The sequence below is a fragment of the Polypterus senegalus genome, chromosome 1 (genome assembly GCF_016835505.1).
Source record: "Polypterus senegalus isolate Bchr_013 chromosome 1, ASM1683550v1, whole genome shotgun sequence".
Taxonomy (NCBI): domain Eukaryota; kingdom Metazoa; phylum Chordata; class Cladistia; order Polypteriformes; family Polypteridae; genus Polypterus; species Polypterus senegalus.
The window spans coordinates 327,446,561-327,471,844 of record NC_053154.1 but is presented as its reverse complement, the minus strand read 5'-3'; the positions used below and the strand labels follow the sequence as shown (position 1 = coordinate 327,471,844).

Sequence of the window (25,284 nt, the reverse complement as noted above, 5' to 3'; positions counted from 1 at the left end):
AACGTCGTATACCAAGCAAAATTTTTCTTGTCCAAACAGGACGTATGCCAAATTGGACTTATTCCAAAGTGGACGTACACCAAGGTACCACTGTATATATATATATATACAGTATATACAGTATATATATATATACACACATATATATGCATATATATATATATGTGTGTGTATTGTGTGGCCTGTAGGAGGTACACAACCCACCCGACCCCAACACAAACAGAAGCAGACACAAGTCCAGCACAGCTCACTTTTATTTAGCTGTTGGAAACGCTTCCCAAATCTTTCCCACAGCAATGCACAATACAAAAACACCACTTATGCACAAATCACAGCACAGTACTTTCTTCCCTTCTTTCTCATTCTTTCTCTCTCACTCCTCTTCGCCTTCACACCTCCTCCTGCAAGCTTTGTCTTCTCCCTCCCAACTCTGGCTCTCAGACTCGTGGCCGCTGGCTTCTTTTATTCAGGCACCTGGGAGTACTGCCGGTGTCCTAACAGAGTGGTTCGTAAGCAATTAAGAGTAAGGCGGAAGCCCAACAAAGAAGGGCTCCGTAGCCCCTGCAGCACCCCCTGCTGACACACCCAGAACCCACCAGGGCTGTCCCGAACTCCAGCTCACATGAAGCCCTGTGGGAATCGGTGGTGCTGTAGCAACCCAATGGGGCAGCCACCTAGTGATCTAGGGGAGATAATGCTCTGTGTGTGTTCACTCCCCAGCTCCTTCCACTATAAATATGTCCTGGCCATATGCGACAGTATGTAATGTTCTCATTTAATGTAGGAGACATATTTTGTGGAACTTGGTTCTGCTACACCATTTGTAGTTGTGCACCACATGGTCCACCATAAATCTGGCAATGGGAAATTTCTGTTGTGCCCCCTTTTTCCTTTCATGCTTGTTTTGCTTAATGGTTAATCGAGCCCTGTAAAAAATTAATGTAATGTTAATAATGGCACAGGCTTTTAATCTTTACTACATTCATTTTCCTGTAATGAAAATGGCTAAATTTATGGTAAACTTTTCACGCTGTGAATAATTTTAAGTGCATATTTTTCAGTATTTTACTATACAGTAGTGTACTTTACAGTAATTATATTTTCATGCACATTTTAGTACTGTAGCATTTACAGTACTTACTGTCAGTAATTTACTGTAAGCAATACAGTGACATTATTACAGTGCAGGAATTGAAGTCTAAAGTCTTAACCACTACGCCACACTGCTGAATTGTGAAACATCCTCTGGTTGTTAATTCTTATGAGAGACGCTATAGAATGACTCTTTCACGGTGTAAAGTATGGCGGTGCTCTCTGTTAAAGGTTACGTTGACCTGACGTCCCGCTTTATACGGAACCGGGTGGCGGGGAGCGGTGGTCTGTCGAACCACACAACCTAGGGAAATGTGCAGCTTCTGCGCATCCGCAGTATACATGTATTCTAAAACAATAGTCAATAAATACGTTTCTTAAATAAATAAAATTTTAAAACAGACCCTACTAAAAATATTATTTGTCGTCCAAGCCACTTGAAGCAAACGTATCCAGTGCCTCAATCCAATGCCTTTCCCATTTTAGTCCAGCATTGTTGTGACTGTAAGCATGAATGGTACCTGCACCCATAGAAAAAAAGTTGGCTGATGGTGAGTAATACAAAATGTTTTGTTCATTTCAACGTTTTCACATTTAAACGAGTAAATATTTGCATGTGTGGTTTATTTCGACAAGGCAGCACCAATCGAACACCGGGACCCATCCTGCAGGTCGACTGGAGGGTGGTGGATCTTAGCGTAGACGCACTTGTGCCTCTAAATAATATTAGGTGTTAGGAAAGCACAGTTCATGGAAGTAAGACAGTGACTTGACCTTGGCGACTTTATCCCACTCTGCTGTGTATTCTGCGTGTTCACAGTTTAGCTAAGCTACCTGAACCCCGCAAAAGGCAGGCGATTCATCCAGACGTGGCCACGCCTCATGCCTGATGCTACATCCAGAGTAGTTTGATTCATATAATTTGTACTAAATAAGAAAAAAAAGTCCGAGAGATATTCTTACATTCTGCTATTTCTTTGCGCAGCAGCCACAATTGCCGAAGTCATTCGTGCACGCGTAGGGAAGGCGCGTGCACGAGTGCCCATCTCTTCTGCCCGCTTGCGCGTCACACCGAATCGCTGCGCAGCTCTCCGCCCCTCCCCGCCGCCTCACTCGCTTAAATTCCACGAGAGGAGAGAAGCCACTTTAGTCGAGTTGCGGGATCGCAGTGTCGGCTTGACCGCAGAGCAGTTTGCACGTCTGTCAAGCCAGCTTTTTCACCCGCCTCTTATCACCTTGAATAACAAAGTGGAGATGAGCCAATCGGGAAGGGTTTGGATAGAGAATCGTCTTTCTCTCTCATGAATTCTGTCTCTGCAAAACTTTTAAACTTTTTCCCGTCAATGCTGGATTCCGAGGAATCATTATCTTTCGAGTATCCCGGGATGGACAGCTTTCTGCACATGTCAACGCCTATGATTAATGTCTCGCTTTCCGAAATGGATCACTACGAGACAGACCTCAATTCGTCTCTTTCCGACCAGGATAATAACGGGACAGATACCAATAAGTTTGTCCAACCCGACTGGCAAGTTGCCCTGTGGGCGATCGCCTATGCCGCTATTGTGATTGTATCCGTGATTGGTAACCTGACGGTGATTTGGATTATTCTGGCTCACAGGAGGATGAGGACGGTCACCAATTACTTCATTGTCAATTTGGCATTCTCAGACGCGTCTATGTCCGCGTTCAATACTGTCTTCAATTTTGTCTATGCCATCCACAATGACTGGTACTTCGGGCTGGGCTTCTGCAGATTCCAAAACTTCTTTCCGATCACTGCCATCTTCGCGAGTATTTACTCCATGACGGCTATCTCAGTGGACAGGTAAGCTAGAGACACGCTGGCCGGCGGTGTCCTCAGTTATTGAAAGTAGCCGCACCGCGATGTACAAGGTGCTAAACGTGAAGAACGGATTTAATTCGAGTCGAGTATTGTTGAAATGTTGTGTAGCATAAATATAGTACACTATTATCCCATTATTACACATTTGAGTATATTGCAATGCATAAATGAACCCGTTTTCTATTAAGAAAAAAAAAATGGATCTAGATTATAGTGAATGAAAATAGATTGTTAATGTCTGTCCTTCAACAGGGGGCTATTAGTTTGGTTTTAACTCCAGAAGAAATGAGCAGAGACAGAGGCAGACAAACGAACCCACGTGTAGAGGGCGGGGCTTTTATTGTCTCGCGACTTCGCTCATCTGACTCGCCGTCCACATTATCAGCGGCAGCAGGTGTATGACCAGTAGCCTAGAGATTACTGTGCTATCTAAAAAGTCTTTGAATGAGACCGACTGTGCATTTTTTTTTTGCATAACTTCTGGTTATGAATATTTATACAATCATAATGCTCAATATATGAATCAGTACTTTTTGTCTTACCTTGCTGCCTCTGCTGCCGGGTTGGGCTGCATCTCCACCACCCTGAACTGGATTAGGCGTATCCGAAATGAATCGGATAATGAATCGACATTTTCATATTGCCTGCAAAATAAATGTACCCGTTTATTCCTATTGATTATGGCATGGTGCCAGTGCCAATCCAGGCAGCATCGCATGGAAGCAGAGGCGAAATTATTTAGGGAAAAAAAAGTGTCAATGTGATCTATTTAAGCCCGAGGGAGACCACCGCTCCACGGAAATTTGATGAATCGTTAGTCAGTTGAGCCGCTCGCTTCCATGGACATTCGATCGATCAGCAACGGATCGTGGCATAAAAATCTCCAAATGGGGGAGCGTTTGTGGTCTTGGGGCTTGCACACCCATTTATTTACAGCCCACAGCTTGCAATTTTTGGCTTCGCCTCTGCGTGGAAGTCAGTTGGTCACACCTTCTACGGGATATCAGTCCAACCTACTGCACACTCACACCAGGACAATTTAGAGTCGCCAGTAAAGTTTAACCACCTCCTTAGACTGGAGGACTCAACCAGAAATGTGAACACGACAAAAAAGCATCCATCCACTTTTCTAACCCGCTTATTCCGTGCAGGATCACAGGGAACATGGAGTCTATCCCAGTAGGCATCGTGTGCAAGGCAGCAACGACAGGACGCCAGTCCACCTCAGGGTGAACACACACAAAAACGCACTAGCGCTCTTCAGAGCAATCAGAGCAATGCCCAAAATGGTTCCCGACAGAACCGTCCACACGAAGGGTCTAGAAAGAACGCTATATTTATTTCGATCTGTTGCAGGCTCCATGAATAACCAGGAATAAATGATAACAGATTTATGAAAAAGGACCGCTGCTGCACACAATAACGCAGGCTAGGTAGCCTATACTATATATTCAAGATTTCTGTTTTGCCCACATATTAGGAACCTTTTCAAAACCTAAAAGCACCGATTTCATAAGGACCCTTCCCAAAACGAAACAGTAGTGAAATGCCATTTTAAAACTATTATTTTAGGTGTTAAAAATCCTGGTTCTTTATGGCATTTTATGGTTCGTTACTGGGTAGTTTGGTTCCTCGTACAATTATTGCTTGACCATTTCGTTCTGGGAAGGATTCTTCGCATATATAGTTGGTTCTATTGCGGGTTCTAAGCTTGAAATTTTAACGTATGGTATAGCAGGGCGCTAACAAATTAAGACAACCTTAGCCCGAGTGATTGTATGTATAGTGAGAGTTCTTCAAAAATCGAGAACACGTAGTGATTTCACAAATCTGTTATCATCTAGTCGTGTTATTTGCTGTACGGATCCTTTTACCAATCTAAATAAACTAAAGTTCTTTCTGGAACCTCCATGTGGATGGATCTTTTACGAACCAAAAATGGTTCCCCCATAGCACTGCTCTGAAGAACCGCTCTGTAGGGTATAATGTAGGGCCAATATAGGAATTCTAACTTATGTAACCTGCTTGTCTTTGGACTGTAGAAGGAAAACAAACAAAGAAAAATAAAATTAATAATGTTAATTTTATCGATGTTTAAGTCTAGCTCAGGTAGGAACTGGAGCGTTACGGCCACCAAAAACCTATGAAAACCGTGCACTTTCTTCAACCGCCTTTCGAAGGTTAAAGTATAAAATAAAACTGCAAATTATTTATTTATTTATTTATACAGGGGTGAGCAAAAGTAGTTGTACAGTTTTTCATATGGAAAAATATATGCAGGTTGTGATTATTACAATAACTTTATATACACACCTTAAAAAAGCTTGCTAGACAAATTCAGTCGCGATTCCACAGGGGAACCAAACATGTGAAGGTTTCCAAGAAAGAATGTTTTATTTACTTAGGTGTATACCCGATTCCATACATACGCCTGACTAGATGATAACATCCATCCATCCATTCATCCATTACCCAACCCGCTATATCCTAACTGCAGGGTCACGGGGTTTGCTGGAGCCAATCCCAGATAACACAGGGCGCAAAGCAGGAAACAAACCCCGGGCAGGGCGTCAGCCCACCGCAGGGCGCACACACACACACACACACACCAGGGCCAATTTAGAATCGCCAATGCAACTAACCTGCATGTCTTTGGACTGTGGGAGGAAACCCACGCACACACGGGGAGAACATGCAAACTCCACACTGGGAGGACCCGGGAAGCGAACCCAGGTTTGTGAAATACCAGTGGGTATTTATTTCTTGATCTGTTCGTATCCTGCTTGGTCGCCTACTGCACATTAAAGATTTTTTTTCCATATTAGAAATCTTTTAAAGTCCAGAGAAGCAATTTAATATGCAGAGAACCCATCCCAGAATGAAACGGTTCTTTGTGACTCGGCGAGGAACCACACGGACCATTAAAGTCGTCAGTTGTTGTCAAACCAGGCTTAGTCCTGAACAGGGTCGCAGTGGTCTGCTGGAGCCAGTCACAGCTGGCACGGGGCGCAAGGCAGGAACAAACCCTGAACAGGGTGGTATTTCATCGCATGGCGAACACACACACGCACACGCAAATCCACCTAATCTGCGTGTCTTTGGACTGTAGGAAGACGCAAATACGGGGAGAACGTGAAAATTCCAGGCTGGGAGGACCCGGGGAGCGAACCCATGTCTCGTTGGTGCGAGGCAGCAGGCAAAGGCGCTATATAAATGAAATATATTTTTATTATTACCACTGCGCCACCCAATAAGGTGCCATTTAAGAAACCATTATTTTTAAGAGTGTGCTTTCTTGTATGGATGGCTCACGTAAACGATGCCGTTTTCTCGCTTTTCAGGAGTTCGCGTGCCCCCATCACACACTTAATGACTTACAGTATTTGTATTGGTATGCTGATCGGACTCAAGCATACACTTTGCAATTTTATGAGTATCGCTTTCAAACAATCTTACGTGATTGCGTGGCGAGTTCGTTAGACGCGATTTTACAACAAGGTGAACAATGAGGTGGTATCTCAATTGCCAGGTGGATAAACGTACAGTAGCAACGCTGGTTATCAGCATTATCTTTACGAGCTGTTATTTTTATGACCGACGGTCTGCCGTATTATACTAATTGAATTAAACGCACAAACATGCAAAGCTAACAAGAATTTGTAGCTGTCGTACCCCGTAGAGGTTCTTCTTTGATGATGCTCGTAAGAAATATCATATAACGGATGGTTTTCTTGCCTCAACGTGACCAGTCCTTGTCCTTGCCGTGCGTTCTCAAATACTTCGTAACCATTCATGCAAAACACAGAGTCGCGTTCTGATTGGTCAACGTGAATTGAAGCATAGAATCCGCTCGTGGGATCCCCCTCACACCTGACCAACTCGTGCAATCAGATAAGTCAAAACGCCATCGGCTCCCCGTCAACCACTCCGATCATATCGCAACATGTCTCATACCATGCGAGGAACGGATTTATTTTGTAGTAATTTTGTGCGCAACTGATAGGCCACTAGTCGAGCTAGTATCGTGTAGTGTGCGCTAAAAGAAGAGACTGGAAATACGAGGCAATAGAAAATACAACGCAGCTTATATATCTGTATAGCGTTTTTCACTGCGTGCAGACGTAGAACAGTATGAGCAAATTATCAGGTGAAATGCAAGTATAGATTATATTAAATACACAATTAGTAAAGACACAAATTTGTTAGAACACACAGAAAACAAAGTAACGAAATTTATTTGTAAATGCGATTATATTACAAAATGAGCCCGAAGTGGCTACATTTTTCTTTAAAAAAAAGTATAGCATTATTTGTCGTTATTTATCGCGTTTGTGTGATGGACTTTGGGAGGCAGCAGAGGTGCTCATGCCCAGAGGCTTAATCCGCTGGTTTAGCGGCGACCTGTTGAATTTCTTTTTTCAATGTTATTGATTTTGTAAATCGAATTACAGTAAATGAGACCCCGTTTAATGAAAATAAAGTCAAGACATATGTTTCATATCAAATAAATCTTAAGAACTCTTCCTTATCCAATCGGGAGAATTGAGCTACACTATGTGAACACAAAACCCACGTTTAAAGCAAAATGAGAATGGAGCAAAAAATATGAGCGCATAAAACTTAAACGCCTCACGTTTTAGAAGAGCTAGTCGAAGCCCATTTGGGGCCCTATGGGCGAGAAGGACGGACGTCGCCTCTGGTTGACTGCATTATTAGACTTCGACTACCTGTTGCCCTGCCTCGGTGTCCGCAGCGCGTGCCCCCTTAATAGCAGAAACGGCCCCTTTATGTACCTACCGCGGACTATAAAATGAGCGCGCGCCACTAATGTTAGGGAGCATGCGCACTATTACTTTCATCAAAGGCACCGGGGCATAGCCGCACCCACTCTGTATCGACGATCGGATGACGTGGGTTTGCTGGGCATTTGGTCCGCTTAATTTTATTTAGTGAAAGGATAGGATTGACTGGCTGTGCGTTTTAAAGTAAATTTTCAATTCCGAAATGGCTCGGCGAAAGTGTGCGTGGATGTGCCCTGCGGTGGACTGGAGACCAGTCTGACATCATGGTTTCTGGCCACGACACTTAGCTGGAATGAACGGATTCAGATATAATTAATTGATATGTCTAGATTTCCTCCGTGTGCTCTGGCTTCCTGTCGGTCCAAAGATATGTGCGTTAGGTGGATTTGCGATGCTAAATTGCCCCCTGACGTGCGCGCGCGCGCGTGTGTTTGTGTTCATCTTACGATGGACTGGCACCCAGTACACGGTTTGCTCCTGCTTTGTCCCCTATGGTTACTGGGAGAGGCTCCAGCTTACCCGCAACCCGTCTCAGGACAATGGATAGGTAGATAGCTAAAACCTGAGACTTTTACAGCTCCTTTCATCAGGACATAAGAAACTGTACAAACGAGAGGAGACCATTCAGTCCATCGTGTCCGTTTGTTTAGCTAATAGCTAAGCTGTCCCCTAAAGGCTCTAAAGACAAATAAGCATCACCACCCACTCACACATCCATCTTATAAACCTGCTTATCTATAGGCAAACCAACATTCCCTGTGAGGTTTCGTAATTTAGAGAAAATCCTTCATCTATATACACTATTAAATATAACTGTTCTGTCGTGGCACTGTATTGCATTCACCCTTAAAAATAAAGGTGCCAGAGTAGTTCTTTAGACCGATGCCGTAGGGGTAACCATTTTTGCTTCCCAAAAGACTCATCTGCTTGAAGGTTCCAGTAAGAATGTTTATTATAACAGACTAGTAAACTCCAATGCAGAGATGGCAACAAATCTGCAAAATACCAATGGGTCCTCCTTTTAAAAGGACTCTCACTGCACACAAACAGCTCACAGGCTTAATCTGTTAGTGTCCTGCTAGGCAGGCTATACCATACATTAAAGATTTTAGGTTTCTTCTACAAGTTTATCAAAGCACAAGGATCCAACTTCATATGTAAAAACCCTTCCTAGAGTGAAGTGGTGCTTTGTCAATCAATAGTTCTACGAGGAACCAACCCAGTAAAGAACAATGAAAAGAACCAGCCATGCCTAAGAGTGTTATGTGGCTCCTCATAGACACCTTCCTTTACAAAGCACATCTTCATTCTTGGAAAGGTTCTTTGAAAATGAAATTGGTTCTTTGGGTTTTTTTTTTTTTTTTTTAAATAAGGTTCCTAAGTTGTAGAAAAAACAGAAATCTTTAATGTCTACTATAGGCTACCTACCAGGATATGAAAAGATCAAGAAAAGCAGAGCTTAGCCCAAGTTATTAAAGGCAGTGATAGTCCTTTAAAAATCAGCCGCCCAATGGTATTTCACAGGTCTGTTCTCATATTCATGGATATTTATGGAGCCTGTTAATGAATTAAAATAAACAAAGGTTCCTTCTAAAACCTTCATGTGGCTGGTTCTTTTGGAAACTAAAAATGGTCCCCCAATAGCATCACTCTGAAGAACCACTTTGGCACCTTTAGTTTTAAAGGCTTTTGGCAACGTTCATCTTTTGCAGCATACAAATGCGCAACTTGTCAAATAATTGTGAAGAGGCAAAACCTGAGCTATGCAGTTTATGGCATCTTTCTGATTGTTGGCTACTTAATAAGGGTAGAAGTAAACAGTCATGGAAGAAATACAAACATTGAGAGCCAGTCGTTCAACTTGGTGCAGGCCCGTCAGTTTATTTTTCTTGATTAACATTGTGATACCCGATGAAAGGCAGACCTGCTCTTACAGTTGGGTGGCAATGCGGTTTTAGTAGAACAATGAATGATCAGTCCAGACATAATTTGCATGTATTGTTTATATTATAACTTTTTTTTTGTATTTTCCCTAAAATTATTACACCACTTTTATGTAATGTGCACATAATGTTATGTAGGAACCAATTATTGGGAGAGCGTGCGCTGCCGACTCTCGGTCGGGGTGCATTTAGCTTCCTTATTTCAGCAGGCAGGCGCGTATTTGGCTTACTGAGGTAGGATGGATTTTGTGGAGCTCCGTTTATTTTTTGTCTAAATATTATTATTATTTTTTATTTAGCCCTGAAGTGATTCTTTGTTCGTATTGTTTCTCTTCTGTTTTAAGAAAGGTGTGAATAGAAGCATCAGGAAACTGTACAAGAGCCTCATAAAAGGTTTCAATTTCTTTCTTTTTTCTGCTCACCGCATGTATTGCTGTTTGTTCTTATATGTTTGATAGCGTATACTGGTTGTAGTTAGCCCGGTATGTAAAACATTATAACTTTTCTTCCTTGCAATATTTTTGCAGCACATTTGTAACGTCCGTTTGCCAATTTATTCTGTGTGAAGAGTTTCAGCACGCGCGTATTTGGATTGCGGGAGTAAATAAAGTGGCTGGGATTCTTTAAAGGAACGGGCGTGTGGTCTTTTATTACCTGACGAGGAAAGAAGAAAGGAGCAAGGAGAAGATCACATACTGTAGGTCGCCTTAAAGTACTTCATGTACAAACCTTTTGCTTCTCCAATTGGAGCCCATGGCAGGTGAATTGAGTTGCTCGGGGTCACACAGTGTCAGTAACGGGATTTAAAGCCCAAAACATCAGGGTTTGAAGTCCAAAGCCTTAACCACAACACCACACTATTTTTCTATTGTAGGCGGTTATTTTTTACAGGGCCTTCGACGACAACTTTTATTGCACCCAAAGGGGGGAAATGTACAGTTGTGCTTGAAAGTTTGTGAACGCTTTAGAATTCCCTATATTTCTGCATAAATATGACCTAAAGCATCATCAGATTTTCACTCAGGTCCTAAAAGTAGATAAAGAGAAACCAGTTAAACAAATGAGACAAAAATATTATACTTGATCATTTATTTATTAAGGAAAATGATTGAATATTACATATTTGTGAGTGGCAGTATGTGAACCTTTGCTTTCAGTATCTGGTGTGACCAAACCCCCCCTTTGCAGCGATAACTGCAACTAAACATTTCCGGTAACTTTTGGTCATTCTTACACACCGGCTTGGAGGACTTTTAGCCCATTCCTCCATACAGAACAGCTTCAACTCTGGGATGTTGGTAGGTTTCCTCACATTAACTGCTCGCTTCAGGTCCTTCCACAACATTTCGATTGGATTAAGGTCAGGACTTTGACTTGGCCATTCCAAAACATCAACTTTATTCATCTTTAACCATTCTTTGATAGAACGACTTGTGTGCTTAGGGTCATTGTCCTGCTGCATGACCCACCTTCTCTTGAGATTCAGTTCATGGACAGATGTCCTGACATTTTCCTTTAGAATTCTCTGATATAATTCAGAATTCATTGTTCCATCAATGAAGGCAAGCCGTCCTGGCCCAGATGCAGCAAAACAGGCCCAAACCATGATTCTACCACCACCATTTTTCACAGATGGGATAAGGTTCTTATGCTAGAATGTAGTGTTTTCCCTTCTCCAAACATAACGCTTTTCATTTAAACCAAAAAGTTCTATTTTGGTCTCATCAGTCCACAAAACATTCTTCCAATAGCCTTCTGTTTTGTCCACATGATCTTTAACAAACTGCAGATGAGCAGCAATGTTTTTTTTGGAGAGCAGTGGCTTTCTCCTTGCTACCCTGCCATGCACACCATTGTTGTTCAGTGTTCTCCTGATGGTGGACTCATGAACATGAACATTAGCCAATGTGAGAGAGGCCTTCAATTGCTTAGAAGTTACCCTAGGGTCCTTTGTGACCTTGCCGACTATTACACGCCTTGCTATTGGAGTGATTTTTGTTGGTCGACCACTCCTGGGAAGGATAACAATGGTCTTGAATTTCCTCCATTTGTACACAATCTGTCTGACTGTGGAGTGGTGGAGTCCAAACTCTTTAGAGATGGTTTTGTAACCTTTTTCCAGCCTGATGAGCATCAACAACTCTTTTTGTGAGGTCCTCAGAAATCTCCTTTGTTCGTGCCGTGGTAGACTTCCACAAACATGTGTTGTGAAGAGCAGACTTTGATAGATCCTGTTCTTTAAATAACACAGGGTGCCCACTCACACCTCATTGTTATCCCACTGATTGAAAACACCGGACTCGAATTTCTCCTTCAAACTAACTGATCATCCTAGAGGTTCACATACTTTTGCCACTCACAAATATGTAATATTCGATCATTTTCCTCAATAAATAAATGACCAAGTATAATATTTTTGTCTCATTTGTTTAACTGGTTTCTCTTTATCTACTTTTAGGACTTGAGTGAAAATCCGATGATGTTTTAGGTCATATTTATGCAGAAATATAGAAATTTCTAACGGGTTCACAAACTTTCAAGCACAACTGCATAACCATTAAATATACAGTATTTCTATGAATTGCAGCCATAAACTTTTCATTATGAATCATTAATGAAATATATCGGCTTCTAAATACATTAATTTATATGGCGCGTTTTATACGAGTTCGTCATGCTTTTAAATTATAAAGCACTAATCACAGTTCTTGTTTGTATAACTCAATCAGGATAAATTCGCCAATAATTTATAGCCAGCTTAAATAAAGTGAGTTTCACGGCGAATCCGTCATTAATTTACCATTGTTTGTAGTACACCTTTCACAATTAATACACCGTGCTGTTAGAAACGGCATTTTGTCGGACGCATTTCAAGCTTGCCTGCGCATAGTGTACAAGTGACACCTTGCCATTAAAAATCTATGGATTAACTTTCCAGTTCAATACGTTTGTCTGCGTTACGGCACCGCGCGGCTCCACATGCATGATGTAAACATTATCAATATTTTAGCTTAGGTTTAGGTTTATTTGTCATATATAGGTTAACACAGGGTCAACGTACAATGAAATGTGTATGACGAGAAAAACAAGTCACTCAGCATAGATCCAATAACGCTAAAAAATAATTAAAAATTACAAGTTAAAAACAGACTAGCTATATAAAATAAAATGTATACATTTTAAAAGAAGTTAATTCCAAAAGTGTTTGCCGGTCATACTGAAAATGTGATAAAGTAGTACGCACAAAGAGAGTGAGTAATAAGAAAATAAATAATAACTTTTTACTGAGATGAATCGGAGCTCTTGTCGGTGCAGTCATCTTACGGCGCAGCCAGTACTTTCATGTATCACAAATTATATCGATAATTATATCAAAAAAGCAAAATACCACACAGCCTGAAGATTTTAGACGCACAATCATTTTCCAAGACTCGATTTGCCGGAAAATGAATTATAAAATACAGCCGTATCAGTTTATGCCTGTTTTTCTCGTGTTGTGTTCCTTTGTTTTGTATTGATATGTGCTGCGCTTTATGATGGCGAGAAAAGCCCTAGATAAAGTACACATTTAATCGGAGTGGCGCAGTGGTTAGCACTTAGCGAGGAGTCCTCCCCTTTATTCTGTATGTGCTTTGCTGTTCTCCCTTATTTCTAAGCCATTCATATTTTTTCGACTCTTTATAAGTGTTTCCAAAGATGGATTTAATTTATTTAGGTTTTGTTGTATTCCTTCCAATTCCAACGAACAACAGCGACAATGTCGGATAATAAACTCCAAGCGCTTTTACTCGGTTATGGTTTTCATGTACATGCTTTATTCAACCCCCCAAAATCGTTTAAGTAAGTGGGGGTGTTTAACAAAGGCGCTACACGAGGTTAACATTCATTCCAGGTTTGCTTCCTTTGTTGCCAGGCGACGACTTTCACGAGGAGACGATAATATCGGGGTGTCAAGTGTGCCGCCACGACGAGAGTTCCAGATTTTGGTCACTTCACAAAGCACTTCTCCCAAGGTGTAAAGTAACATAGCTTTCAGGGACATGGGGAGGGCTGGAGCCAATGCTGGTAATTTCTGGCACAAGACAGAAGGCAACTAAGACCACGGTGCTAGTCGGCTAGGGGTCTGCACACACACGCACACACACACACTCACACATAGAAGGCCATTTGGAATCTCAATTAACGTAAGCCGCAAGTTTTAAAGGATTTGCATTGCGATTCAGAAAAGAACGTGTAAACGCCACCCAGCCACTGCAGCACTCTTTCAGTTAAAGCACAAAGAGACATCGTAAAATTGTTAAACCCGGTGAATCCAGTTCAGAGATCTACTGCAGCGAAGTGTACGATCAAGGCACTGAACGTTCGCTGTTCAAAATATTACAGAATGCGAGCTGACACAAAAATGGGCGTGTCTTCAAAGGAATATCAATGAGACGCCTCAGTTGGGTACGGACGGTCATCGCAGCCTGGCAAGCAGATTACATGCAGGTTTTTGTGGTCTTCTCTATGGGCAACGGATGCAGTATATTACTAAAGTAACCTTCAATACACTGTTATTTCTTCTCAGTTTAAGACAACAACTAATGTAAATACGTTAAAGAATACATGGCTGCCTCGTAATAAGGAGTCGGGCGTCATGTGTCGGGTGCGACTGCTTGGAGTTCACGTGTGGGTCCGCATACGTTTGCACCAGTTGTCTATAGAGTCCAGGTTTGGTGAATTAGTGATGTGTATGTGTGTGTGTTGACCCTGCCCTGTTCTCGGGTTGTTCTTACCTGAGCTCGTTGCTTGCTAGTATAAGCTCCAGCTGCCCCCCACCCTGGATAGAGGATGGATGGATCAACATCTGTACTCTGATTTCAGTTACAGATTAGTTTACTGTTTCAGATTTAGCATGAGAGCTTATGACCATTTGTAGATTTTTCAGTATTTTCATTTTCTACACGCCCGATAGCCGTCTGAGTTGGTAAAACGAGCTTCTAGACTGAAACGGTAGGGCGCCAGACATGGCGCATACGCCCACCTATGCAAACGGTATAGCACGGCGGTCTGAGCAAATCTCCATCACACGCCATGTATGCCACTGTGACAAAATATTTAAAAAACAAAAAATGTGACATCTGTCACAGGAATGATAAAGCGCATAAATAACAGAAAACGCGGCAACTTTCAAATCAGTTACAGTAAATGGTCTGAAAGCCCCCAATGCATGGAATGTTCCTCCAGGTGTACATTTTCTAATTTGCTAAAAAACAAGAAAGTCCACATTTTGTCACAATTATAACAGGTTGATGAACAGAGTTAAATAAGGCACGTTTTCCGTCATTTAAATATCGTTAACGGTACTTGTGTAGGTTTTAGTTTTAAACGCGTTCATGCGTGAGTGTTTATATTACAACTTTATAAAACAACCAATTTGACACGGAGTATGATGTAAATATGTAGTAGTATTGCGACTCTAAAAAACGCGATTATTTTGGATGATTTGCCAGGCACCCCCAAATGGAGCTAATTGTATCTCAAGTGTGTGACCACCAGGATGCTCCTGCCGCACCGAACACACCAGGCACGGGCACAAGTGTTGCACAGCGCACGTTTATTTCTGTGGGGAAACGCTTTTTCTTCTCGACAATACAGTCCATTCTTCTCTTCTCTCCCTTTTTCTCTTTCCACCTCCACTGGCAGGTTTCATCCATCTTCCTTCCGACTCCGGCTCCCCGAGTGCAGTGAGGCGGCTCGTGAATCTCTCCCTAGTGTGGTGGAAGCCCAATGTAAGGCTCTTCAGCGCCCCCTGGTGGCCCCTACGGAACCCAACAGGGCTGTGCCAAACTCCGACTTCCATGGAGCCCTGTGGGAATCCGAGGCACTGCTGTAAGCCAGGGGGGCTGCCATCTACATTTCTGGGGGAGTCAATGTGCTAGAGAAGCTGCTTTTCACCATCCTTTCATTGCTTGGGCATCCTGGTCAGGTTGGGGTGCCTGCTGTCCCTTACAAGTGTTGTACATCGCCCTGGATAAAGGCGTCAGCCAAATAATAATAATAAATAATAATAATAATAAGACAGTAATCCCTCCTCGATCAAGGGGGTTGCGTTCCAGAAGCCCCCGCGATAGATGAAAATAGTAGAAACCATATGTTTCTATGGTTATTTTTATATATTTTAAGCCCTTATAAACTCTCCCACACTGTTAACATTATTAGAGCCCTCTAGACATGAAATAACACCCTTTAGTTAAAAGTTTAAACTGTGCTCCATGACAAGACAGAGATGACAGTTCTTTCTCACAATTAAAAAAATGAAAACATATCTCCTCTTCAAAGGAGCGCCGTCAGGAGCAGAGAATGTCAGAGAGAGCGAGATAAAAGCAAACAATCAAAAAATCAATACGTGCTTTTAAGTATGCCGAAGCACCGCGATAAAGCGGCATTTTTTAGAGGAGCGTTCGTATCCTCTGTGCAAACATCCTCTGTGCAAACAGCCCCTCTGCAAACAGCCCCTCCGTCAGGTGCAGAGAATGTCAGAGAGAGAGTGAGAGAGACAGAGACAAGCAAACAATCAAGCACCACTCGGGAAGCATTTCTTATATCATTGAGGAGTTTTAGTTAATACGTAATACGTGCTCTGATTGGGTAGCTTCTAAGCCATCTGCCAATAGCGTCCCTTGTATGAAATCAACTGGGCAGACAAACTGAGGAAGCATCTACCATAAATTGAAAGACCCATTGTCTGCAGAAATCCGCGAACCAGTGGAAAATCCGTGATATATATTTAGATATGCTTACATGTAAAATTCGCGATGGAGTGAAGCCGAGAAAGTCGAAGCACGATATAGAGAGAGATTACTGTAATAATAATAATAATAATAATAATAATAATGTTGAATAAAGCAAGCATTTAGGGAGTTGAATCACATCATTACTCGAGCTCTCCTAATCTGACATGCTAACCTACCTCAGCGGTATGGCACTGACTCCTACAGTACACTCTTAAAAATAACGGCCTTTAATGGCACTTTATGATTCTTTATTGGGTTGTGTGGTTCCTACTAATTTTTTCTTGACCAGCACCATTTCATTCTGGGAATTTTTTTCATATGAAGCTGGTTCTTTGTGCTTTGAAAAACATCCTTATATATACACTAGGGGGCTTTGTGCTGTTGCCAGCCTCTTTGCAGTTCTGCTGCTCGCATATGGGGATGCGATTGTACAATTTAAACAGATTTTTATTTTCATTAGAATTGCTACACATGCATAATTGAATTAAATATTTTACATTACAGTGAGTAATCAACCATATTAAAAAAGAGTAAAACATAATTTGAAAGTAAATTATGCTTCATGTTGTGTTAAAGTTATTCGTTGCGTTATTTGATTTCCTTCTGTTTGGCATTGAAAATAGCACGCAAATACTTTTTAAACTTACACTTTTACTGCAAAACGTCATTAAAAACAATTTTTTGAATAAAATTGTGATCAATATCACATTGAATTTTGATTCTGTGTTTGGACTTTCATCGTGACAACACAACATATAACTGCCCATGATAGAATTTCGTTTCTTTCTCTATATTAAATAAAATGATGTTTTCAAATGTTTGTCCCTGTGATTTTGTGTCTTTGCAAAAGCTATTCTAACTGGAAACTGGTAACGTTTTAATACAAATGGCATATCAAGATCTCCTTTGGTGTCTAACGTTATCCCCTGAAGATGTACTACATTACCTTTCTTGGATACGTCCTTCTTTCAACAGTAATTCGTGCGGTCGAGGACCGGACAGTGTTAACAGTTGTAGATATTCTTCGTGATATTATAAGTTTTTGTTTTCATCTTCCGCATGATCACCACCAACTGTTTCAGCATATTCTATTGATACGCATTGTGACAGTAGGGGTCGCTGTTGCTCCTCCAAACCCACAGACAACACATTCAGACACCAGAGAAAATTATAAGAAATAAATGTATTCATTTTCTTAATGTGCACCAAGCACCTCCACCTCCACAATACACTATAATAACCAATAAACCACAATTATAATCCAAAAAATCCTCCTCTCCTCCCAGCAGCTCCCTCACACTCCCTCCCAACACCAGCTCCGTCTGCTGGGTTTCCCACAGTCCTTTATATAGTTAGTGACCCGGAAGTGCTTCTGTCCTTCAGTCCATGATTCCTCAACACTTCCGGGTCAGACAAAAACTTTTCCTTCAGCCCGGAAGTACTTAGTTTCTTCTGTCCCTGTGAGTAGGGAGTACTTCCGGGATATAATAGAAACACTCGTGCCTCCCTGCAGCATCCCCTGGCAGCCCCCACGGTATCCAGCAGGGCTGTGAAGCTGAACTCGATTGTTCATGATGCCTTGTGGGAAATCGGGGCACATTCATGCTGCAGGGTGGACTCCATCTAGTGGCGTGGGGGTGTTGGCTGGGATAAATTGCCATCTCTCACAGCATTTAACCAATTTGCTGTGTAACCAATCGACATTTTTGCCATTAATTCGTTTGGCTTCATCGTTTCTCAGTTCTAGGATTCCCCATGTACTCATTTCTTCTGTTGATAACCCTTCGTGATGAAATTCTTCAATACGATTTGAACATAATACGTCTTCTTTATTTGGGAACTTAAAGTGAGGAAAACGTTAAAATTTATTAGAGCTGAGAGAGCAAGAACTGTGTCTGTCAAAAGCATTCACACGAATGAGAGGTGAGAGGGCTGTGTGCGCGATTGAAAATGGTTGATAGGAGGGCGGGACTTGGAAATATCTCATGGCCAAAGCCTTGACTCATTGCAGGATTTTTTTTTTGTATATAATAGAGAAATATATTGGAAAAAAAGCTGAAATCTTTAATGTTTGGTAGGCTGCCTAGCAGGACACGAACAGATGAAGAAAACCGGGACTTAGCCTGTGTTATTGTATGCAGCGAGAATCCTTTTAAAATCAGGACCCATTGGTATTTCACAAATCTGTTATCATCCATTCCTGGTTATTTACTATATGGAGCCAGTTACGGATCCAAATAAATAAAGGGTTCTTTCTGGAACCTCCATGTGGATGAGTCTTTCGGGAACCAAAAATGTTTCCCCCTGTGCTGTTGCTCTAAAGTCTGGCACCTTTATTTTTAAGAGTGTACGCTATGGTGTAGCACCTTTATTGTACACGACTGAGTACCAAATCACATTCTTATGTGCAATTCCTTGTGAGAACTTTGGAGTCCCAAAAACACTTCTGAAAATGCCTACCAGAGGGGGATATCACCATCAAACCCTGGCTAGTAAAGGGACAAGTACTTTATAAGTCTTTATAAAATTAAACATTTATTTTTTAAAATGCTCTGCCACAATAGTGTAAAGCTCTGTGACGGTGTGGGTTGGCTCCACACTACGGGGTCCTTCTGGGGAGCCTCTTGAACCTGCTGTTGCCGATAATGTACCCGAGGGATGAGCCAGCGGCTGAGGATACTCGCACACAAAGCAAGGCGTAGGTGCATAAAGGTGCCAAGTTCAATGTTCAATAAATAAACAAGGTATAAAATGGAGTGCAGTGGAGGTTAAAACAATCAAATAAAAATCCTTCAAAATGAGGTTAAAACACTGCAGGAAACTGTCCTTAAAAAAGTGAACCCTGGTGTACTCCTTCAATGCTGACGTCTCCTTAGCTTAACCCTAAGTAGTCCTTGCAGCCCAGGAGACACCTACCTGGCAGTTCAGCCCAACTTCAGCGCTGCTCCTAGGCTCGGACCCTGCTGCCATTCGTGGCCCTGGCCTCCGATTCCCACTACCAGGTTCCCGTCCCCGTGGTCCATGGCTTCCCCTCACTGAGCCTCTCTGATTCCCCTGCAGCCACACTGCCTCTCTCCGGCCTTATGCAGCGAGTCGCTCCAACCGAGCACATTCCAGGTCGCTTAGCTGGAGTGGCCATCAGCCCCTGAGTGTCGGCCGCATACTTCCTTTAAGGGGCTTCCTCGTGGCTGTCTGCCTTCTCTCTCTCTCATTCACTCACCTTGGCTCTCTCGCTTCTGCCTTTTCACTCCATCTTTTAACCTCTTTCTCCAATCGTCTCTGTTATTCTTTTCTGTGATTCTCTATTCGATTCTCCTCCATTTCTTATGCCGACTCTTTCTTATAGGCCTTGGTGGAAGCCGATGAAGCAATTGAGACAGATTGTACCCTCACGTGCAGGAGCGTCTTACCCCCAATTATTCCAACAATCCCCCGCAGCTACATCAGCATGCACACCCAATTAATTATTTATTTATTAAAATTGGGCACCTTTTTCTAAGCCGTGGACTTGCTATACCACATACCAAGTGCATGCAATGCCTGTAAATACAATGCCAAAATCAAACAAACTCCTAATGCAGATATTCGAAGAATGGTCAAAAAGTGAGCAATATGGTCAAGAATCTCCCAGCATTGAGCAATGCAAAGATACTCTCATCAAACTCCCAAGCAGATTTGAAATGAGCCACCGGGATTTATAGGGTGGAGGGCGGGTATTTGACAAATGATTGACAGGTGGCCCCTCCTCTTGGAACATAACCAAGGCATAGTACATAAAGCGCAGAATGCATGAAAGTAACATCAACATAACACACAAGTGAGCGCAAAACCCATAAAACAAGAATATGAGCCCTCAGTCAGGGGATGAACTCTGGCTGAAATATAACGGTGTTACGGTGTTGTTGAGATACTCTGATGACATCCCAAAAAAGAAAATCCATCCAGACAAACAGACAAAAAAAAAAAAAAAATCTGAAGGGAAAAAACTTGGAAGAAATATTTTTTTTGTTCTTTCTGAAAATCCATATGCTATTTGCTGCTAATTTACGGTACATCAGCATATCGTTCTTTCAGTCTTTACCTTTCAATTCAAGCAAAATCGCAAGGTGTTCATTATGATTGCGATTGAAAGAATGCACTCATCACACAAGGAAACACATTTCATACAACCACAACAACAACATTTATTTATATAGCACATTTTCATACAAATAATGTAGCTCAAAGTGCTTTACAAGATGAAGAAAGAAAAGTTTAGTAAAAATGAAAATATAAAAATAAAAATACAATTAGGCAATGCTAAGTAACAAAGAATAAAGTAAGGTTTAATGATCGGGAGAACAGGTCAGGTCAGGTCAGGTTGGGGAGCATGCACTGGTACAGCGTGTTGCCGCACCCCCCACAAGACGAAACAGCTCAGGATCCTGGTTGGCAACCCCCCCAGGCTGACATGCAGTCCAGTCCCACCCTCTGGAAATGACCCTCTATCTGCCGCATGCCAGGTGTTACGTGGTGTCCCCTTGGCCTGGCCTAGCCACTCGGGTCCTGTGAGCCGGATCACCCTCAAAGAATTGCGCCACATGGCTGTAGTGCCGTAACTGACGCTCCCTCACCATGCAAGGTAATGTGCCTCATTCAGGACTCTGTGAGCAACACAAAGTCAAACCAACGGTATCCAAGGATTCTCTGAAGAGACACAGTACCGAAGGAGTCCAGTCTTCATCTAAGATCACTGGATAGCGTCCATGTCTCGCAACCATAGAGCAAGACAAGAAACACCAGGATTCTAAAGACTTGGACCTTCATCCTTTTGCATAGATATCAGGAGCATCACACACCCCTTCCCAGCATCCTCATGACCCCCCATGCTCCCCCAATCTGTCTACTGACTTCATACTGAGGAAGGAGGACAGAAAAAAACAAACAAAAAAAAAAATCTGCAGGGGTACCAAGGCCATGAGACCATACAGCCCCCTTGCCAATATGAGCACCAATTCCTACAGCTGTGGCCAATAGTTTTGAGAAGGACACAAGTATTGATTTTTACTAAGTTTGCTGCTTCACTGTTTTTAGATCTTTTTGTCAGATGTTTCTATGGTATACTTTGGTAGAATTACAAACATTTCATAAGTTTCAAAGGCTTTTATTAATAATTCCATTAAGTTCATGTCAAGAGTCAATATTTGCAGTGTTAGCCCTTCTTTCTTTTTCAAGATCTTTGCAATTCGCCCTGTCAAGCTGTCACTTAACTTCTGGGCCAAATCCTGACTGATGGCAGCCCATTCTTGCAGAATCAATGCTTGGAGTTTGTCAGAATTGGTGGGTTTTTGTTTGTCCACCCACCTGCCTCTTGAGGATTGACCACAAGTTCTAAATGGGATTAAGGTCTGGGGAGTTTCCTGGCCATGGACACCAAATTTTGATATTTTGTTCCCCAAGCCACTTAGTTATCACTTTTGCCTTATGACCTGGTGCTCCATCATGCTGGAAAAGCCATTGCATAGTTGGGAGAAGTTGCTCTCAGAGGATTTTTCCAGCATAATGCTGCATTACCAGTTCTCACAGCCCTGAGCCTCCTTCTTATTTGCATATCTGTTTCACACATCTGATATTGGAAAGGCTACCCTGTGCTATAAAGAGGTAGCCTGAAGACTCTTCAGTCTGTAAAATGGCTACCTGCTGAGCCGGTTAGCCTAAAATGAAAGCAGAAAAGAGGGTTATTTTGTTTTTTTTCCAGGCTGTTATCTCTCTATTATAAAATAAAATCTTGAGATGAGACAAGACTTTTGCCAAGAGATTTTTTCAAGTCCTGACCTCCTCTCAACCATTTTCAGTCACACCCATGGTCCTCTCACCTCTCATTTGTGTGAATGCTTTTGTCAGTGTGACAGATAGGGGACGTTGTCGTCCCCTTGAACCCTCAGATCAAACGCCAGACACCAGATAAAAGTCCAATAATTGACTTTATTAAAGCAATAATGTGCACAAATCACCCTCCACTCCACTATACTCATAAATTTAAAATCAATACACAATAATCCTCCACTCCCAGATGCGTTGTTCCCTTCCTCCCAACTCAGCTCGCCCGTCTGGGATCTCCCACAGTCTTTTATAGTCCTTGACCCGGAAGTGCTTCTGATCCCTCAGTCCATGTGATTATCCAGCACTTCCGGGTCAGGTGGAAATTCCTTTTCTTCAGCCCGGAAGTACGTTGTTTCTTCTGTCCCCGAGACATGTGATGTACTTCCAGGCTTTATTGAAAATATAAGTCTCTGGGCCTCCCTGCAGCGTCCCCCGGCAGCCCAGATGTTATCCAGCAGGGCTGTGCATTAAAACTCCACATACCATGATGCCCTGCTGGAATTCGGGGCATCTCCATGTCGCAGGGAGGGCTCCATCTGACGGCTTGAAGGTATTGGCCGGGATGAGCTGCCGGCCATATATCACATCAGACACACTTCCTGCGCTCTCAGCTCTTATAAATTTTAGCATTTTCTTCACTTTAAGTTCCCAATAAATGAAGACTTACTATGTCCAAATCTTAATGAGGAATTTCATCCCGAAGGGTTATCAACAGAAGAAATGAGTACATGGGCAATCCTAGCACAGAGAAACAATGAAGTCAAATGAATTAACGTGAAAATCGTCGATCGATTACATGGCAATGACATGTCAAATTTTAACAGGCGACAAGAAAGGTAATGTAGTACATCTTCCGCAGATAACATTAGACACCAAAGGAGATCTTGATATGCCATTCGTATTAAAACGTTTACAGTTTCCAGTTAGAATAGCTTTTGCTATGACAGTTAACATTCGAAAAAGTTGGCTTATTTATTAGAGAGAAAGAAATGATATTAACTCGCGGGCAGTTATACGTTGTGTTGTCACGATGTAAGTCCAAACATGGAATCAAAATTCAATGCAATATTGACAAAAATTTAAGTCCAAATATTGTTTTTACTGAAGTTTTACATTCTGTAAGTGTAAGGTTAAAAAGTATTTGCGTGTTCATTTCAAAGCTCATTCTCTCTGTGATATATTAAAATGTCAGGTAGCTTGATATCTCATACGGCTTTATATTGTACTTTTGTGTGATGTGCAAAGGCACCTTTGATAGATTTTGTTACAAAAGGTGGTAGAGTAGTAGGGTGTTGTACCTTGTTAGCCATTATGGATGCAATGAGAAGTCAGGCAATATGACGCCTTTTATTGGCTAAATGAACTGATTACAATGTGCAAGCCTTCAAGGCAGTTCAGGCTGCTTCTTCAGGCAAGTTGTAATCAAGGTGCTATAAAAAATAAAAAACTGAATGATTTTTGGTGCACTCCACTGCCGTTGTGAATGCAGAGGTTAAAGGAGCCTGCAGGTTTTTATAAAAACGTTTGATTTTACGCTGTGCCTTGGGAGTCAATCTGGCTGGGGGTCACAGTTAAAGGAACACAAGCACTCTTGTTGAACAGACAACCAGGAGAAGAGGCAAGGTCAAAAACAAAGCGAAGATCAAAAACCAGGAGATCACAAACACCAGTGATCAAAGCCAAAACGCGAGATCAAATTCGTAGTCAAAAAAAGTTGAAAAGATGTTCTAAACCGGTGAAGTGAAAAGAGTTTTTAATCAAAGCCACAACAAGAGGTGTTTGGGCCAACTGTGTACTCGGCTCTGGAAACAACTTTGAGATGCACTTTTATCCCGTCCCGTTGTGATTGACAGTTCACAGCCAGTAGTGCTCCCCCCCCCACTAACAAGAGGAGCTCAAAATAGTGCCGCTGATTAATAAACAAAATGGCGATGGAAACAGTACAAATAAAGCAAAACAAAGCCAACAGGCGTAAAAAGGATGTGACCACCAGAAAACCCCCAAAATACACATGAAAATCGAAACGGGCGCCACTCAAATTCCCACAAAAAAGGTAACAAATCCCGAGGATCCTGACACTGGTGTGATTCGATATACTTTACCAAGTGTTTTCGGTTTGGAGGTCGTTGCTCTCTCTGTGGTGTTGTGGAGTCTCAAGGGTTCACATGACAGATATCAACAACCTGCTTTTGATCTTTGTGATTTTTCAGAATTGTGGCCTTATATGCTTCTTGAAACGTATAGTCATTGAGCCCAGGGTTGTGGGACCTCCCAGGTTCTCAGGTGGTGTGCCACCACATGGGCCATCACCTGAGGCTGCTCTATTAATAAAAGGGAGTATTGAATCTCACATGCTTGGTGCCACCTCACTTAGGTGGGTTCTTTCCTCTCAAAACAGAGTTTTGAATATTCCGTAGATTTTGTATTGGTTCCTTCCTTCTGTCAAGGAAAGTTTTGGGGGTTTCAGGTCCTGGATAAATTCATGCTGTATCCAAAGAGTAATTATGGCTGGTCAGCTGCTCCTGAGAAGATTCTTTGTACTGTACCAAGTGTTTTCCTTTTGGAGATTATGGCTCTTGCTGGGCTTCAGTGGAGTTTCAAGAGTTCAGAACTTTTGTTGTCCTGTCTGGACCGACAACCCATTTCTGATTGTTGTGCTCTTTCAGGATTGTGGCCTAATATGCTTGTTGAATTTCAGCAGGTTTCACTCTGTCTATCCAAAAAGACCTCGCAATGACGTGTTGTTCAACAGTGGTGCAATCTCTGAGCTGGAGTGTCCATGTTCATTTGGTAACCTTTTCACCAAAGCACTGAGGCTGAAATGAAGGAGGTGGCAGGCTGGCCACAAGCTGATCAGTTTAAATCTTTGACAGACAATATGGTGGTGTTGCTCATTCTCTCTGTAAAATATTAAAACATCAGGTAGCTTGATATCTCATATGGTTTTATATCATACTCTTGTG

The 25,284-nt window shown here is 42.1% G+C and overlaps 1 protein-coding gene across 1 annotated transcript in view; it reads left to right on the top strand.

Moving 5' to 3' along the window:
* Positions 1 to 2,263: 2,263 nt before the first annotated feature.
* tacr2 (tachykinin receptor 2) overlaps positions 2,264 to 25,284 on the top strand; it is a 113,269-nt gene continuing 90,248 nt past the window's right edge. The window contains exon 1 of the mRNA XM_039737664.1: positions 2,264 to 2,920. Coding sequence (XP_039593598.1) covers positions 2,394 to 2,920 — 527 coding nt within the window. The 5' untranslated portion in view covers positions 2,264 to 2,393. The remainder of the gene's footprint in view (positions 2,921 to 25,284) is intronic.